Source organism: Jaculus jaculus, chromosome 10 (assembly GCF_020740685.1).
Source record: "Jaculus jaculus isolate mJacJac1 chromosome 10, mJacJac1.mat.Y.cur, whole genome shotgun sequence".
NCBI lineage: Eukaryota > Metazoa > Chordata > Mammalia > Rodentia > Dipodidae > Jaculus > Jaculus jaculus.
Window position 1 is genome coordinate 46,920,906 of NC_059111.1, and position 17,855 is coordinate 46,938,760.

At 35.3% G+C, this 17,855-nt stretch overlaps 1 protein-coding gene across 3 annotated transcripts in view; it reads right to left on the reverse strand.

The window, feature by feature from the left end:
• Sema3c (semaphorin 3C) overlaps window positions 1–17,855 on the reverse strand; it is a 180,387-nt gene that overhangs the window by 46,375 nt on the left and 116,157 nt on the right. For all 3 annotated transcript variants that reach the window (XM_045160300.1, XM_004662315.2, XM_045160299.1), the window contains exons 9-11: window positions 14,648–14,762; window positions 13,716–13,785; window positions 12,778–12,922 (exon numbers count right to left, since the gene is read on the reverse strand). In XM_045160300.1, the coding sequence (XP_045016235.1) occupies window positions 12,778–12,922; window positions 13,716–13,785; window positions 14,648–14,762 (330 nt within the window). The remainder of the gene's footprint in view (window positions 1–12,777; window positions 12,923–13,715; window positions 13,786–14,647; window positions 14,763–17,855) is intronic.

Below are 17,855 nucleotides of genomic sequence, written 5' to 3' on the forward strand. Positions count from 1 at the left end.
ACTCTTGTATACTAGTTATGTTTCTCCTCAATTTCTTAGTGGACCTGTAACTCCCACTTCCAGCTTGGGCCTACCATCCACAATGAGCTTTTGATCAGAGAAACCTACAAGGTTACCCAAAACAATGACAGCTTTTCCACTGAAATCAGGAACAAGACAAGGGTGTCCACTGTCCCCACTTTTATTTAATATAGTTCTGGAAGTCTTAGCCATAGCAATAAGGCAAGAGACACACATAAAAGGGATACAAATTGGAAAGGAAGAGATCAAGTTATCATTATTTGCAGATGACATGATTCTATACAGGAAAACATCTATACATAAAGGATGGTAAAAACTCTACTAGCAAACTGTTAGAGCTGATCAAAACCTACAGTCATGTGGCAGGATATAAAATAAATACAGAGAAATCAGTAGCCTTCATGTATGCTAACAACAAACCTACAGAGGATGAAATCATAGAATCACTCCCATTCACAATTGCATCAAATAAAATGAAGTACCTTGGAATAAATCTTACCAAGGAAGTAAAGAATCTCTACAATGAGAACTTTAAAACACTCAAGTGAATAATTGCAGAAGACCCTAGGAAGTGGAGAAAAATCCCCTGTTCCTGGATTGGAAGAATCAATATTGTGAAAATGGCAATCTTACCAAAAGCAATCTACAAATTTAATGCAATCCCTATCAAAATTCCAAAAGCATTCTTCATGGAAATAGAAAAAACAATCGAAAAGTTCATTTGGAATCACAAGAAACCTTGAATATCTAAAATAATACTGAGCAACATAAATAAGGCTGGAGGTATCACCATACCTGATTTTAACCCATACTACAAAGCCATAGTAACAAAAGCAGCATGGTACTGGCACAAAAACAGACATGTAGATCAGTGGAACAGAATAGAGGACCCAGATGTAAGCCCAAGTCGCTATAGCCACCTGATATTCGATAAAAATGCCAAAAATACTCATTGGAGAAAAGACAGACTCTTCAGCAAATGGTGTTGGGAAAACTGGATAAATATCTGTAGAAGGATGAAAGTAGATTCTTTTCTCTTACCATGCACAAGAATTAAGTCCAAATGGATTAAAGACATTTACATCAGACCTGAAACTCTGAAACTGCTAGAGGAAAAAGCAGGGGAAACCCTTCAACATATTGGTCTTGGCAAAGACTTTCTGAATACAACCCCAATTGCTCAGGCAATAAAACCACAGATTAATCACTGGAACCTCATGAAATTACAAAGATTTTGCACTACAAAGGACACAGTGAAAAAAGCAAAGAGGCAACCTACAGAATGGGAAAAAATCTTCGCCAGCTATATATCTGACAGAGGATTAATATCTAGGATATACAAAGAACTCAAAAAGTTAAATAATAAGGAATCAAACAAGCCAATCAAAAAATGGGCCATGGAGCTAAATAAAGCATTCTCAAAGGAAGGAATACGAATGGCATATAAGCATCTAAAAAAATGTTCTATGTCACCTGCCATCAGGGAAATGAAGATTAAAACTTCATTGAGATTCCATCTCACTCCTGTCACATTGGCCACCATCATGAAAACAAATGATCATAAATATTGGTGGGGATGTGGAAAAAGCGGAACCCTTCTACACTGCTGGTGGGAATGCAATCTGGTCCAGCCATTGTGGAAATCAGTGTTGAGGTTCCTAAAACAGCTAAGGATTGACCTACCATATGACCCAGCTATAGCACTCCTAGGCTTATATCCGAAGTACTCATCTCATTTCCTTAGAAGTACATGCTCAACCATGTTTATTGCTGCACAATTTATAATAGCTGGGAAATGGAACCAGCCTAGATGTCCCTCAACTGATGAGTGGATAATGAAGATGTGGCACATTTATACAATGGAGTTCTAGTTAGTGGTAGAGAAAAAATGAAGTTATGAAATTTGCAGAAAAATGGATGGGCCTGGAAAGGATTATACTAAGTGAGGTAACCCAGACCCAGAAAGCCAAGCTCCACATGTGCTCTCTCATATGTGGATCCTAGCTACAGATGATTGGGCTTCTGCCTGAGAAGGAAAAAACTTAGTAGCAGAGGCCAGTAAGTTAAAAAGGAGATATAAAGGGAAGAGAAAGGAAGGGAGGAGGGTACTTAATAGGTTAATATTGTATATATGTAAGTACAATGATTGTGATGGGGAGGTAATATGATGGAGAATGGAATTTCAAAGGGGAAAGGGCGGGGATTACCATGGAATTTTTTTTATAATGTGGAAAGTGCTAATAAAAATTAAAAAAAAAAAGAAATGGAAAAACTCAACAACTGGTGAAATAAGCCTAATAAACACTTGATAAAATGCAAGAATGAACTACAAAAAGAAAATCAGAATTTGACTTGAAATCATACCTCAAAAAACAGATGAACAAAACATCACAACAGAAAAAAAAAATAGGATTTATGAAAACTTCTCTAGCACCACTCACTAACAGAGTTACTCATGTGGAAAACACATTCTTTGACCTGGAAGACAAGACAGAAGAAATTGAACAGGATGCCAAAAACATTGCTAAGTTAAAAAAAAAAATCAAGTGAACAGAATGCGAGGTAACCATGGGACACTCTAAAACAAATGGAACACTTCAAAGTCTGAAAAGCTATGGCTTCCAACATAAGCTACATTACCTAGGAAAAATATTTCTCATAATAGATGGTGACAGAAAAATTTTCCATGAAAAAATTAACTCTATATTTATATGAACACAAAGCCAAACCTATGGAGAATACTCATGGGAATACTCCACACAGAACAGTCAAAGCACCAATCTCAGGAGCCAGTAAGAAGAAGATCACAATAACCAAAATAGACCAGTATATATAACACAAGTATGCACCGAGCCACATAAAACATCTCATCATGGCAGGGATTAATTCAAACATCACAGTAATAACCTTAAATACCTTAACCATCAAAAGACACAGGATATCAGGATGGATCAAAAGAATGGACCCTTCTATCTTCTGTCCTCAAGAAATCCACTTAACCACTAAAGATAGACACCTCCTCAGGGAGAAAGGTTAGGAAATGATATTCCAAGCAAATGGAAATAAAAAAAAAAGTGGGTGCTGCTATATTAATATCTGATCAAATATACTTCAAAGCAAATGAAATCACCAAGGACAAACAAGGTCACTTCTTATCAAAGGCATGATCCAACATGAGCACATCACAATCATAAATATATATATACCCCAGAAATGGGGGCACCACAGTTTAAAAACCAAAATCTACCTGACAATAAAACAGAAATAAACATAAACACCATCATAGTTGGAGACTTCAATATTCTACTACCATCAATAGATAGATCATCCAAGCAGGAAATCAACAGGGAAAAATAATAGAGCTCAACAACATCATAGATCTACTAGACCTAAAGGATATTTACAAAACTTTCCACCACAACTCTACAGAATACACATTCTTCTAAGCAGCCCAAGGAACTTTCTCCAAAATTGACCATATATTAGGCCATAAAGCATGCCTTCATTAAGTCAGGAAAATTGAAGTAACATACTGCATCATGTCAGATCACAATGCTTTAAAGATAGAATTAACAAAAAAAGACACATCAAGAATGCCACCAACTCCTGGAGAATAAACAACACACTTTTAAACAATGAATGGGTTGTGAAAGACATCAACCAAGGAATTGTAAAAATCCTATATTTGAATGATAATGCAAATATAACCTATGAAAACTTATGGGATTCAATGAAGGCAGTCAGTCATAAGGGGAAAATTCATTGCCCTAAATACCTTCATTACAAAGACAGAGAGAACACAAATCAATAATCTGACTGTCCACCTAAAGATGCTGGATAAACAAGAAATAACCAACCCAAAGAGCTCCAGATGGAAAGGAATAATCAAGATTAGAGCAGAAATTAATGAATTGGAAATAAGTAACACAATTTTTAAAAAGTCAATGAAAGGAAGAGCTGGTTCTTTGAAAAAATAAACAAGATTGACAAACCCCTGACCAAAGTGATCATGCACAAAAATGAGAAGTCTCAAATTAACAAAATCAGAAATGAAAAAGGAGATACTACAACAGACATAAATGCAATTGGAAGAATCATCAGGGAACACTTCCAAAACCTGTACTCCACAAAAATTAAATAATTTGGAAGAAATGGATGAATTCCTAGACACATACCACCTGCTGAAACTAGACGCAGAGCAGATTAATCTCCTAAGCAAACCTATTACATCCATGGAGATTAAAAAGGCAATCAAAAACCTCCCCCAAAAGAAAAGTCCAGGACTGGATGGCTTCTCAGTTGAATTTTATCAAATATTCATAGAAGAACTGAAACCAATTTTCTCAAAATATTCTGCATAATTTAAGACCAGGGAAGCCTCCTTGAATCCTTTTATGAAGCTAGCATCACCCTAATTCCAAAACCAGACAGAGATATAACAAGGAAAGAAAATTATAGGCCTATATCCCTAATAAATTTAGACACAAAGACCCTGAACAAAATCCTTACAAACCAAATTCAACAACATATCAAAAGCATTATCCACTTTGATCAAGCAGGCTTCATCCCAGGAATACAGGGATGGTTTAACACATGGAAATCAGTCAATGTAATGCACCATATAAATAAACTGAACCATAAGAACATTATAACCATCTCACTTTATATAGAGAATGCCTTTAACAAAGTACACCACTACTTCATGATCAAAACACTGAAAAGATAGGCATGGAGGGCTTATATCTCAAAACAATACAGACTATATATAAAGCCCAAATAATTCTTAATGGGGAAAAATTCAAGCAGCTCATACTGAGATTGGGAACAAGACAGGGATGTCCAGGCTCACCACTGGTCTTCAACATTGTACTAGAAGTACTAGGCCAATCAATAAGTCAGGGGAAACAAATAAAAGGGATTCAAATTGGAAAGAAAGAAGTTAAGTAAGCCCTATTTGCATATGACATGATCCTATATATAAGTGATCTGAAAGTCTGCATCCCAAAACTTCTACAGGTGATAAGTTCCTTCAGCAAAGTGGTACAATACAAAATCAATGCACAAAAGTCAATAGCATTTCTATATGCAAAGGACAAATATACAGAGAAAGAAATCAGTTAGAATATCCCATATTCAATAAAAAAAACAAATATTAAGTACCTTGGAATAACACTAACAAAGGATGTTAAGAAACTCTATAATGAAAACAGAAACAGTCAAGAAAGAAATAGGGGAGGACTTAAGAAGATGGAAGGACCTCCCATGTTCCTGAATAGGTAGAATAAATACTGTGAAAAGGGCCATTCTACCAAAAGCAATATACAGATTTAATGTAATACCAATAAAAAAAATACCAGCATCATCCTTCACTGAGACTGAAAATATGATCTCAAAATTCATATGGAATGGCAGAAGGCCTAAGATATCTAAACACATCCTCAGCAAAAGAAACATTGCTGGTGGTATCATGATAGCCAATCTAAAGCTATGTTACAAAGCCATAGTCACAAAAACACCATGGTACTGGAAGAAAAACAGAAATATAGACCAATGGAACAGAACAGAAGACCCAGACTTTAGGACAAGCAACTACAGCTACTAGACTTTTGACAAAGGAGCCAGTGATGTAGGCTGGAGAAAAGATAACATCTTCAATAAATGGTGTTGGACAAATTGGATGACCATATGTAGAAAAATGAAATTAGACCCATTTATTTCACGATACACAAAAATCAAGTCCAAATGGATTAAAGACCTCAATATGAGACCTGAAACACTCCAACTACTGGAAGAAAAAAGAGGAATCACACTCCATGATATAGGACTGGGAAAAGACTTCCCCAACAAAACTCCGGTAGCTAAAAAAATTAAACAATGACTCAACCAATGGTATCTCATGAAGCTAAAAAGCTTTTGCACAGACAACATACCATAAACACAACCAATAGATTACCCACTGAATGTGAGAAAATCTTTGCCAGCTATAACACTGACAGAAGCCTAATATCTAGAATCTACAAAGAACTCAAAAAAAACCTCAATAATAATATATAAAAAAACCTCACTCCATAAGTATGACAGAGAACTAAATAAGGAGTTCTCAGAGGAAGAATTACAAATGGCTAACACACACTTAAGTGTATGTTCAACATCCCTAACTATTAGGGAAATGCAAATTAAAACAATGTAAAATTCTACCTTACCCCAGTAAAGATAGCAAACATTAAAAAAGTCAAATGAAAACAAATGTTGGAGAGTCTGTGGAGAAAATAGGAACCCTCATTCACTGTTGGTGGGAATGTAGACTGGTACAACCACTGTGGAAATCAATTTGGAGTCTCCTGAAAAAGATGAACATGGAGTTACCAGAAGACCCAGTTATCAACTTACTGGGCATTTATCCTAAAAGCTTCACATCTCAGTTCAGAGATATATGCTCAACCATGTTTATAGGTGCTCAATTCACACTAGCTAAAAAATGGAATCAACCCAGATGCCCATCATTGGATAAATGGATAACTAAGATGTGGTATAGCTACACAATGGATTTCTACTCAGCAGTAAGAAAAAAATGACACATTGAAATTTGTAGAAAAATGGTCAAACTTGGAACAGATAAGTGAAGTCAGACAATCACAGAAACACAACTGTCAGATGATTTCACTCATCTGCTGTTCCTAACCTGGATTAGCCCAAGTTGCTGACATAACGGAATAGCATCTTGAGGCTTGGACAATATGGAGGGAAGGCATTGGGGGAAGGGAAATGGTGGGTGGTGGGATACAAAATCTGAACCCAAATTGAACTGGTACCATAGAATCCTATAACCTGGAAGTCATATTGAAAGGTGGAATCCTCAAGCAAAATTTAGAGGGATCACCTGTATCGAAGGGACCTGGAGAGAGTGAGATGAAACCTAACCTCAAATTTCTCTTGTTATTCTTTGTTCTCTGGATTTTGCTCATTTCTTTTCCCTTGGTGTTGTATTCACTGTACCAGGATGTGGTCTACATCCACAATGAGCTGTTGATCAGAGAGATCTATTAGATCTCCCAAAACAAACAAGACAGACTTCTGTCAAAGCACTCAGTTACCCAATACACTTAAATGGTAAGATTCTACTGCTGAAGACACCAATTGCTGTCATCACAGACCATGGAGAGACCTGATTGGAATCCAGAGGAGAGCCAGTCCTTAGATAATTAGCCCATCTAGTGCTGAAAGGTGCTACATATATAGAAAAAGAGTAATAGGGCTGAAGATTGTTTAAGTTGATTGCCTGCAAAGCCTAAAGGCTCAGGTTCAATTCCAGTACCCTTGTAAGGCAGATGCTCAAGGTGGTGCTTGTGTCTGGAGTTCATTTGTAGAGGCTGGAGGCCTTGATATATCCATTATGTCTTTCTCTCTCAAATAAATGAATAAAAATTGTTTAGAAGTAATTTTAGTTTTGATGTGTGGTATGTGTGTATACATATTCATATGTATGTGGGACATGTCTGTGCGGATGCACATTCATCTGTGTGTGTATTCATATGGATTCCAGAGATTGTTGTCAGGTATCTTCCCTGCATACACCACACATTTCAACCCAAAACACACTGATAACAGGTAGTCTAGCTAGCCAGCTTGCCCTGGGGATCTGCCTGTTTCTGTCTTCCAAGGACTAGGAATGTATGCATGCACGCCTCCATGGTGGTGGTGATGTTATGAACTCCAGCCTTCAAAATTGCACGGCAAGCACTTTACCATCTGAGGCCTTGCCACAGACCTCCAAAAAAAGTAATAATATTAGATAAATCTAAATTAAATAACAGGGCTTGGTTTGGAACCAATTACAATATAGAATAACCAATATTTAAAAATGAATATTCTAGAATTGTAGAGAATATGAGGCTGACAGGGTCAGTGGAAAAGTTTCAGGATGAACAAGCAGAAGTTGGAATATATAAAGTTGGAATATATAAAGAGCTGCTATTCTTGGGGCTGAAGCAGATGTGTCTGCTTAATTTTAAGTGAGTATTAAAGTGGAACATTCTTCCTCAGTCCTGCTTTAGCAAGACATGCAGCATATTCAGAAACTATCTTTTGTAGACACTTTAACATGCTGCAAAAGGATAGGGTAATATGTTAGTTCAGCTACAGAAAGTCTGCAGTTGCTGGCTGCCATCTGCAACATACCAAAGGTGTCTTGTTTCTCCCACAAACTTTACTTATGGAAAAACATGACACAATTGGCTGCCATCCTTGTTCTGACTTGTGCTTGCTTGTTGGGCTGTTTTCTTTTCTTTTTTTTTTTTTAATTTTTAAAAATATTTTTATTTATTTATTTATTTATTTGAGAGGACAGACACAGAGAGAAAGACAGATAGAGGGAGAGAGAGAGAATGGGCGCGCCAGGGCTTCCAGCCTCTGCAAACGAACTCCAGACGCGTGCGCCCCCTTGTGCATCTGGCTAACGTGGGACCTGGGGAACAGAGCCTCGAACCGGAGTCCTTAGGCTTCACAGGCAAGCGCTTAACCGCTAAGCCATCTTTCCATGTTGGGCTGTTTTCTATCCGAGACTAACCCTGCTTTGAAAGAAGTACCTACAGGGAACATGAAAATGAGTATATAGGATTTCTGTTAGTGTCATTTCTTCACGAACACAGTCAGATTTATGTGGTTGACCCAGAACCAGACTACTGTGTGGGAAAATAAAGAATGACAATCACAGTTGATCCCTCATTGGGAGCATTTCAGAGGCAGCATTTTTGAATCTAGAGGAGAGGAGAAGTGTTTTGGGTCACTTGGCTGCAGAATTTTTGGTTCCATGAGCAGGAAGCCCATGGAAGTGGCAGCCACTGGTTGCTCTGAGTTGGACAGCTGACTTCATGCTGTTTCTCTGGGTGGAGGGTGGAGGGAACACATCTTCACAGAAGTATGCTTTTCTGGGAGGAGTTCCAGAGGTCATTCCTCCACCCCACCTCTTTTTCACCAAGAATCACTCATCTGACAACTGTTGGATAAAGAATCTGTTTGTGGTCTCAACAGCAGATTTAAGAAACCACATTGTAGAAGTATGCCTTGAGTACTGACTACTCCCTGTTTACATGGAGTCTGTTCCAGATGAACATCACTAATCCTTTGTTTATTCTATGTTTTAGAACTGAGAAATATGCCTATTCTTAAAAGCTTAAAAGAAGGGCTGCAGAGATGGCTTAGCGGTTAAGCGCTTGCCTAGGAAGCCTAAGGACCCCGGTTCAAGGCTCGGTTCCCCACGTCCCACGTTAGCCAGATGCACAAGGGGGCGCACGCATCTGGAGTTCGTTTGCAGTGGCTGGAAGCCCTGGCTCGCCCATTCTCTCTCTCTCTGCCTCTATCTGTCTTTCTCTCTGTCTGTCACTCTCAAATAAATAAATAAATAAATAAATAAATAAATAATAAAAAAAAAAGCTTAAAAGAAGAAGAATAGCACTTCTGGTAGAAATTTGCTTGCTCTCTTCTCACATTATGTATTGCTTATTGAACAAAGTGGTTTTCTCAGTGTGATTCTCAGAACCCTGTGCCTAAATTAAGATGGCTTTTAAGTTGCCATGTGGGAGAACCCAAGGTGGCAAGTGGTCAGTGATGTGGCCAAATGCTATAAATACCAAACCATGGCAGAGTTCAAGTTACTGGTTCCAGAACCCCAATTTAACCACAACAATTCTCTTTTGTATACTTGCCTCTTTTATTTGAAGGGATTATCTTATTTTACTATTGAGGACATGGAATTTTATTGGGTTCTGTTACTCCTGTACTATTCTCAAATAATGTTGTTTCAGAGAATCTTTGTCGTATCCACAATCACAACCATTTCTTTTTCACTTCTCTATATCAGGGCAACATCAAGTCATTTTCACAAACATGATTGATCCTTGAGTCCTCTAGAAATAGATGAAATAATTTAACTGAAATAACAAGAGTCTTTTAATTATGATGAAAATTGAAAATCTCTCAGCCTGTCTGCCCCTTACACTATTCCTATGTCATCATTGCTACTCATACAACTCCTAGACCTGATAGACTCTGAGGTGGCTACGTCTGTTCTCATCTTTCCTTGTGTTGGCCAAATAAGTCACTGTCCATTGATTTTTGCCCTGTGCAAATCAAGGAGACATAATTTCATAATTTTACAAGATATTGTATGCTAGGACATGTCAAACAATTATAATTTTATAAAATAAGGTTCTTAGGAACAAATATTAATTCTAGCAAATTTTCAAAAGTAATTAAAGGGTAATTATTCCAATTAAAGGACATAACAATTAGTCTTTGAGATTTTAGCTAGGAAATCAAATTCAATTCTGTTTTAAATTTCAATAAATAGTCACTTTAAAGGTAGGTAATGATTTTTTCTACTGAGAAAAATAAATTGACAGTAAGATAATTTAACATGACAAGAAATTGGCTGAATAGTATATTACAAACACACTTTAGTAACACAAAAGTAAAGTGAACTGATAAAAAGTGCAAATTACATGGCTGCATATTGGTAAGAACATTGGCAATAACTTGGGCTTCATATTAAAAGTAAAGGACATCTCATTTACACAAAATAGCTATATTTTGATATTTTCATATGATTTTATTCTTCATTTTGACACACTCAACACACCACATCCTGGATTTATACCTTCTTCTAAAAATTATGAGACACAGCAAAGTTTATTTCTCCTAATGACCAGCTGAATAGCATTCTCTTAAGCAATGTACTCTGTGATATTTTTCACAATTACATAGAAACTAAGGTATCTTATAGAAGCAGCATTATAAGCCAATGAAAAGAAATATGATTGTTTTAAACTTGAGTCCTATAAAACATCAAATTTCATTTCATGAGTGCACATTTTGTACCTTTTTTGGAAAGTTACTTGTTAATGTGTCCCTAAATCCTACAGTTGCATAATATGAACAAATATGCATGCCACAAATGTAGTATTTCAACCTGGGCATTGTGGTGCATGCCTCTAATCCAGCACTCAGGAAGTAGAGGTAGGAGGATCGCCATGAGTTTGAAGTCACTGTGAGACTACATGGTGAATTCCAGTTCAGTCTGGGCTACAGCAAGATCCTACCTCAAAAAGCATAAAAGAAAAAAAAGTAGCATCTCTTAGACAGGATTTTTAATTAGAAAGATGCAATGAATCAAACACTACTAATGTGCATATTACTTTATAGTACATGGATGTTTTATTTCATTACAACAACACATTCACACACATTTCCATCCCTGGATTCCTCCTACTGGTTCACTTCTTCCTTCCAAATAGTCCTCTTTCCTGCTTTTATAGGATTTATAAGAATTTCATTGAAAAATTTTGTACCTATGTTCATTAAGAAAATTACCCTATTGTCCTGTGAGGGGGGTTCTTATTTGGTTTTGTGGTGAGGGTAATGCTAACTTTGTAGAATGAGTTTGGTTTTATTCTATTTTGTGGGAAAGTTTGAGGAATATTCATGTCAGCTCTTCCTTAAAGGTTTGGTAGAATTTAGAAGTGAATATAACTGGTCCTGGGCTTTTCATGTGGAGAGGCTTTTTATAACTCTTTCAATCTCATTGTTTGCTATGGATATGTTTAAGCTGAGATCTTAATTTAATTTTGTTACAACATATGTATTTCAAAATTTATCCATTTCATCTAGATCACCCATTTTCCTTTGAACATATGCATTTCAGAATTTATCCATTTCACCTAGATCATCCATTTTTCTTTGAAATATAAGTTTTCAAAGAATTTCAGTATAATCCTTTGGAATGCATTAAGATCTTTTATACCATCCCCTCTTTAGCTTTAAGTTTTATTATATTTAGATTCCTCTTTTTTTTTTTTTCTTTTGGTGAGTTTGCCTTAGAGTTTGTTGATCTGCTTTATTCTTTACTCAAAGAGTGAATTTCTTTGCTTGATCTACTTTATGTGTTGTTCTTTACATCCCCATTTCTTTAATTTCTGCCCGGATCAACATTATTTATTGCTGTCTATGGTTTTTGAGAGTTTGGCTTGTTCTTATTTTTCTAAGACCTTGAAGTACATCAAGTTATTTCTTTGAAAATGCTCTGATTTTTTTATTGAAAGTACTCATAGATATAAACTTGCTTCCTACAACTAAATTAGCTGTATCCCAAAGGCTCTGGTGAGATGTGCATTCATTTTTCTTTGGTTCTAACATTTTTCAATTTCCTCTCTGATTTGTTCAATAACACATTAGTCATTTATGAGGAAAAATAAAACATCTTGACTAAAGAAATCACATTTATTATCATCAAATTATTATTCACATGTTTATTCCTTCATTAAAACAGATGCAGTTAATTCTAAATAGCAGAGAAGTGCTATAAAAAGCAAGTTGTAGTAACATTTCTGGCCTTTTAATAAAATATCCAAAGTTAAAGCTTCTTTGATAACATATATATGTGTGTATGAGTGTGTATATGTATGTGTATGTATATTTATGATATAGTGTCATATATATATATATATATATATATATATATATATATATATATATACCATTTTTAACTTTGTTAGTTGGTTTTGACTCCATTGAGCAATAGGACTTTGATGCAATTGAAAAGCAACACTTAAAGCAAATGGAGATTATCACATATATTATTAGCAAAACCCCAAAATAATGAAATCTTGAGCTAGAAAGATAGGGCTTAAAATTATGAGAATATGATATCCATTTGCTGTTCTTTATAATTATGATAACAAAGAAACTTTCTTGAATACTTACAGTTCCAGGGCGAGGATATGGAATTCTACCCTGATATGAAATCAACTGATGATTAGGACCCTCTTTGTGGGCAAAAGGTCCATTAAACACCGTTTGTATATCAGACAAATGATATACACACACTGCTGATCCTTTGAAAACTGAGCTGAAAAATAAAAACATAGTCTGCCTTATTTTTATTAAAAATGTGTCATACAAAATGTAAGATAAATTACTGAGGAAAAGCTGATAATGATTATAGAAAAGTTGATAGTTTTCATATACATAGAATATATAAACACTTTTTGTTATTTTTAAATATGGTGTTGATACAAAAAGTATTATAATACTCAATGTATTCCTGGAGTAATTAACATTAACAAGTTATGGAAAACTTCTTATGGTTCTCATAAAAATGGACAATCAAGTTTCTATTTTATTAGGATAATATAAATTTGAATTTCATATCACCATGAACACAGTTATCAGTTAATTATGAAAATAATTCCTATTAATATGAGAGTATGATGACTAACATGGAAATACTATCTTAGCATAAGGGTTCTCACACTGACTAGCAGTTGGAAAAGTCTTAAGTGGTCATTGTCTAGTCATAAATTTTCTTAAATCTAAAATTGTCACAAGATTAGATTAACTGTTATAGATGCTTCATTCACACATACTAGAACATCTAAACATTATATGCTTGAAAGAAAAGGCTTTCTATTATTATGAAAAAGAAACATTAATGTCAGTAGTTATGAGTGGTGTTGGGGACAAAGAAAAATTAGGAAATACTTCCATAAAATTAGTATTTTATTAAGAATTTTGTTATTTTGATGTTCAATTATTTGTGAATAAACTGAAGCTATTTCTGTTTTGGAATAAGAGTTACTCATACCCAAAAGAACATCTTCTTAGGTGGTTGAATTAATAAGCCATAATTGTGTAATAATTACCTTGATGTTGTAAAAATGCCATATACTAAGGTTGCTCTTGGATTATCAGTTTCCAGCAGAAACACATCCTCTGTAACAAGGAAAATATCATGTTTGGAATCCTGACAAAATGTAATTAACTTAATTACCCTAATAAATTAAATATCCTGATAAAATATATATTAATTGCTTTTATAAATCATTAACTATCATACTTATTCAGTAGAAGTGTGTTCCTGAACCATAATTATGATGTGGAAATAACTCAATGATAAATTCATGCCAAATTATAAAAAATATACATACACTAAAAGGACTTTTGAATACATTGTATCTTTATGGAAACTATGGTAATCAAATTATAGTCAGTGAAAGAAAAACACAGCTTTGTAAAGATGACTCCATTATGTGCATCAAGCTATTTTGATTAAGAACTTTTCTTTAGTACAAAATCATCAGATTATTAGTCCTTATTTGATATAGCCCCTATGTCATACTGGAAATGCTTAGTTTTCATCATCTAGAATAACTAAGCTGGCTGGAAACATAATTCTTATCATTTATACTTAAACACATTTCTATTCCTCAATAACCTCCATTATCTGCACTAGTATATATAGCTTTATTTTATACAAACATTATAAATCAGACCACTAGCTATATTTTATGTGAAATAAAGATCATATATAATTGTTTAAGTATCTCTCCAGGCAGACTCATTCATATACTATGATAACCTCAATGAACTACATATTTCAGTAGTGCACTTAAGGCAAGATAGATTAGAAAAATGCTTAAGGACATTTGTGAACAGTGTATAAATCATTCATCCACATTGGTACATCATTTAAGCTCTATATTATCAATGGAGATGCATCTTCTTTTGAGAGTATAAAGAGAAATGATTCTTACAAACTAGTCCAGAAACATTGTTGGATCTCACATCTATGTACCTAGTTCATCAAAGTGTGTTTCTGGGCCATCTTCATCTGTGACTGAGCACACGAGCCTTGCTTTTAAGAATGTGGTCCACTTGTTGACAAGGCTGCGCTGGCCGCCAGTGTCATTCTGAAAGCAGTTTAGAAACTATTCAGATGATTAAATAGGCATAATACTGAAGTTCAAAAATATTCAACCTGGACTCTAATTACTTTCAGATTTTTTATAATATGAAGATTGACAAATTTTGCCAAATATAAATGTTGATAAATAAAAATATTTTAGATATTTAGTATTTTATAAACTAGCTATAGTTGTACTATATACTTATATGGTCTTATCTAGAAATTGGTTAAGTTGAACTAATAACACATATCCAAATTTTAACAATATATGATAGAAACAATCATAAGATGCTATGATGAATAAATAAAATCACTTACATCTTCTAAATCATCCACTGTCTTCAATATGAGGAATATGTATTATTTATCAGGAGGCTTAAAGGACCCACTATGTTCAAGAAAATGGGTATATCTTTATACCCACTGGCCCTAGCTAATTATACTTCATCTTCATCATTTCCCTGTGATATCACTTAGACCTCAGGATTTCTAAACAAATGTATCACATATGTTTCTCTGGTCATACATATGTGTGTGTGTGTGTGTGTGTGTGTGTGTGTGTGTGTATGCACTGCAAGAACCAATCTCTCTTTCCTTGTCAGGGCAGGTTACAGAGTATATATTCTTGTTTGTATTTACCACTTTCAAATAACCTGTATTTGGGGGTTGAATATTGTTTGATGCTTTCATATATATAGGGCCTTTTTTATTGCATCTGTCATTGTTGGGGACAGAGTCTGATCCAGATCCAGGCTGATATGGAACCCAATTCAGAACAGAAATCTCTCCATCTCAACTGATGAGATTAAGGGTGTAGAACAACACACATCCTTAGGGATTTTGGCTTTATATGATTAATGTTTGTTTTAATCCCCACAATTGCATACTTTGTGCTGGTTTTATTGATTATGTATGTTGTTGAAATTTAGCATTTGCCAGTAAATTATTCCTCCCAGTCCAAAAACTATAAATCCATCATAAATGACCACCAATGAGACTGTTTTGGATGAAATGCCTCACAAATACTTCAAGAAAATGATGGTATCTATGTTCAAAGAAATCAGAGAAGAAATGAAGGGAATCAAAGAAGAAAACAAAGGAATAAAGAAAAAACAAACTTCTGAAAGAGAACACAGGAAAGCAGCTAAATTAAATAGATTATTACAAAACATGAGTAAGAAAATAGAAATACTGAAGAAAAACCAGGCTGAAACCATGGCTCCAAAGAATACAAACAATGAGATAAAAAACTCTGTGGAAGGTCTCACCAGTAGAATGGATGGAGAGAATAGAATATCTAAACTAGAAGAGCAGGTGGCAGACCTAATACAGTACAACAAAGAGAAAGACAAGCTAAAGAAAGGTATGAAGGAGAATATCAAGATATCCAGGACACTATGAAAAGATCAAACATAAGAATTCAGGGTATAACAGAAGGAGAATTTTAACTTAGAGGCTTAGTAGCCATTTTCAACAAAATCATAGAAGAAAAATTTCTCCAAGTTGGGAAAGAAATGCCAATGCAGATAAAAGAAGTTTTTAGAACTCCAAACAGACAAAACCTGGAGGAACCTCTCATTGTCATGTTATAATTAAACTACTAAACACACAAACCAAAGAAAACATATTGAAGCTAGTTAGAGAGAAGAAGCAAATCACCTATAAAGGCAACCCCATCAGAATAATTGCAGATTGCTCAAAACAAACTTTAAAAGCCAGAAGGGCTTGGAATAATATATTCAAAGTTCTGAAAGATAACAACTGTTAACCAAGATTAATTTATCCTGCAAAGCTATCTATCCAAATTGATGGAGAAATAAGGACATTCCACAACAAAAACAGGCTAAAGGAATTTATGACAACTAAACCAGCACTAGAGAAAACACTTGAAGGAATTCTTAATACTGAAGAGAAAGCAAAACAAACACAAAAAAAAAATAAATCACAGTCAAATAACAGTTAAAACAAATGAGTAAGGCGCTACAAACATGGTTGAGCAAATCTCTCTGGCCTGTGGTTTGAAGGTTTTAGGGTAGATGCCCAGTTAGGGAATAACTGGGTCTGTTGGTGACTCTATAGTCAGCTTTTTCAGGAGTCTCCATATTGCTTTCCAAAGTAGTTGTACCATCCTACATTCCCATCAACAGTGGATGAGTGTTCCTACTTCTCCACATCCTCGCCAGCATTTATTTTCGTTTGATTTTTGATGTTTGCTATCCTTATTGGGGTAAGGTGGAATCTCATAGTTGTTTTAATTTCCATTTTTTTTTAAATTTAATTTATTAGTTTTCTTTTCAGTAAATACAGGCAGTTTGGTACCATTATTTAGGCTCATCTGTGATCTACCCCCTCCCATTAGACCCTCCTTGTTATTGAAAATGGGTCGTGAATTGTGGAGTTAGCCCCCAGTTATTAGTATGATAAATGTCTCTGAAAATCATGACCCAACATGTAACTCTGACATTCTTTCCACCCCCTCTTCCGCAAGATTTCCCTGAGCCATGTTGGGTTCATTTTTGGTCTGCTTCAGTGCTGAGGTGTTGGGGGCCTCTGAGGCTCTGGCTCTCTGATTTGGTAGGAGTTGATTTTTCTCTGCATTGATCTCCTTCCCCTTTGTGCTGGTATCCAGTTCACAGGAAAACATCACCCTTGCTTATTTCGCCAGTTGTCCTTAGTTTCAGTTGGGCCCCTTCCGAGGTATGTTGGGGCAGCTCTCTTCTTAGGATCTGCATCTATCTGGAAAAGAGAAGCAGATTCTCCAACGGAGAGTAAGTTAGCACCCAGAAAATTGAGATAACACTTACTTTTTTGATAGACAGTTTGATAGGTGTAGGCCCTCTTATACCCCGTGATTGATGGTAGCTTGATATTGTAGAGTGGGCTTGTGTTTGGGTATGGTTCTGACTTGTTTCCCAGCTCCAGCTATGGGTCTAGTACCACTGAGTGGATCAGTTAGCCAAATCAAGAGCAATTGATTCCTCACCATGGCTGTGTACCACTATTGCACTTGTGTGGGTATCACATCCGGTTAATTGTTGCTACTTAGGTTAAACAATGTGTTGCTTGGACAGATCTTGGTCACTTCCCCCAGTCGCCT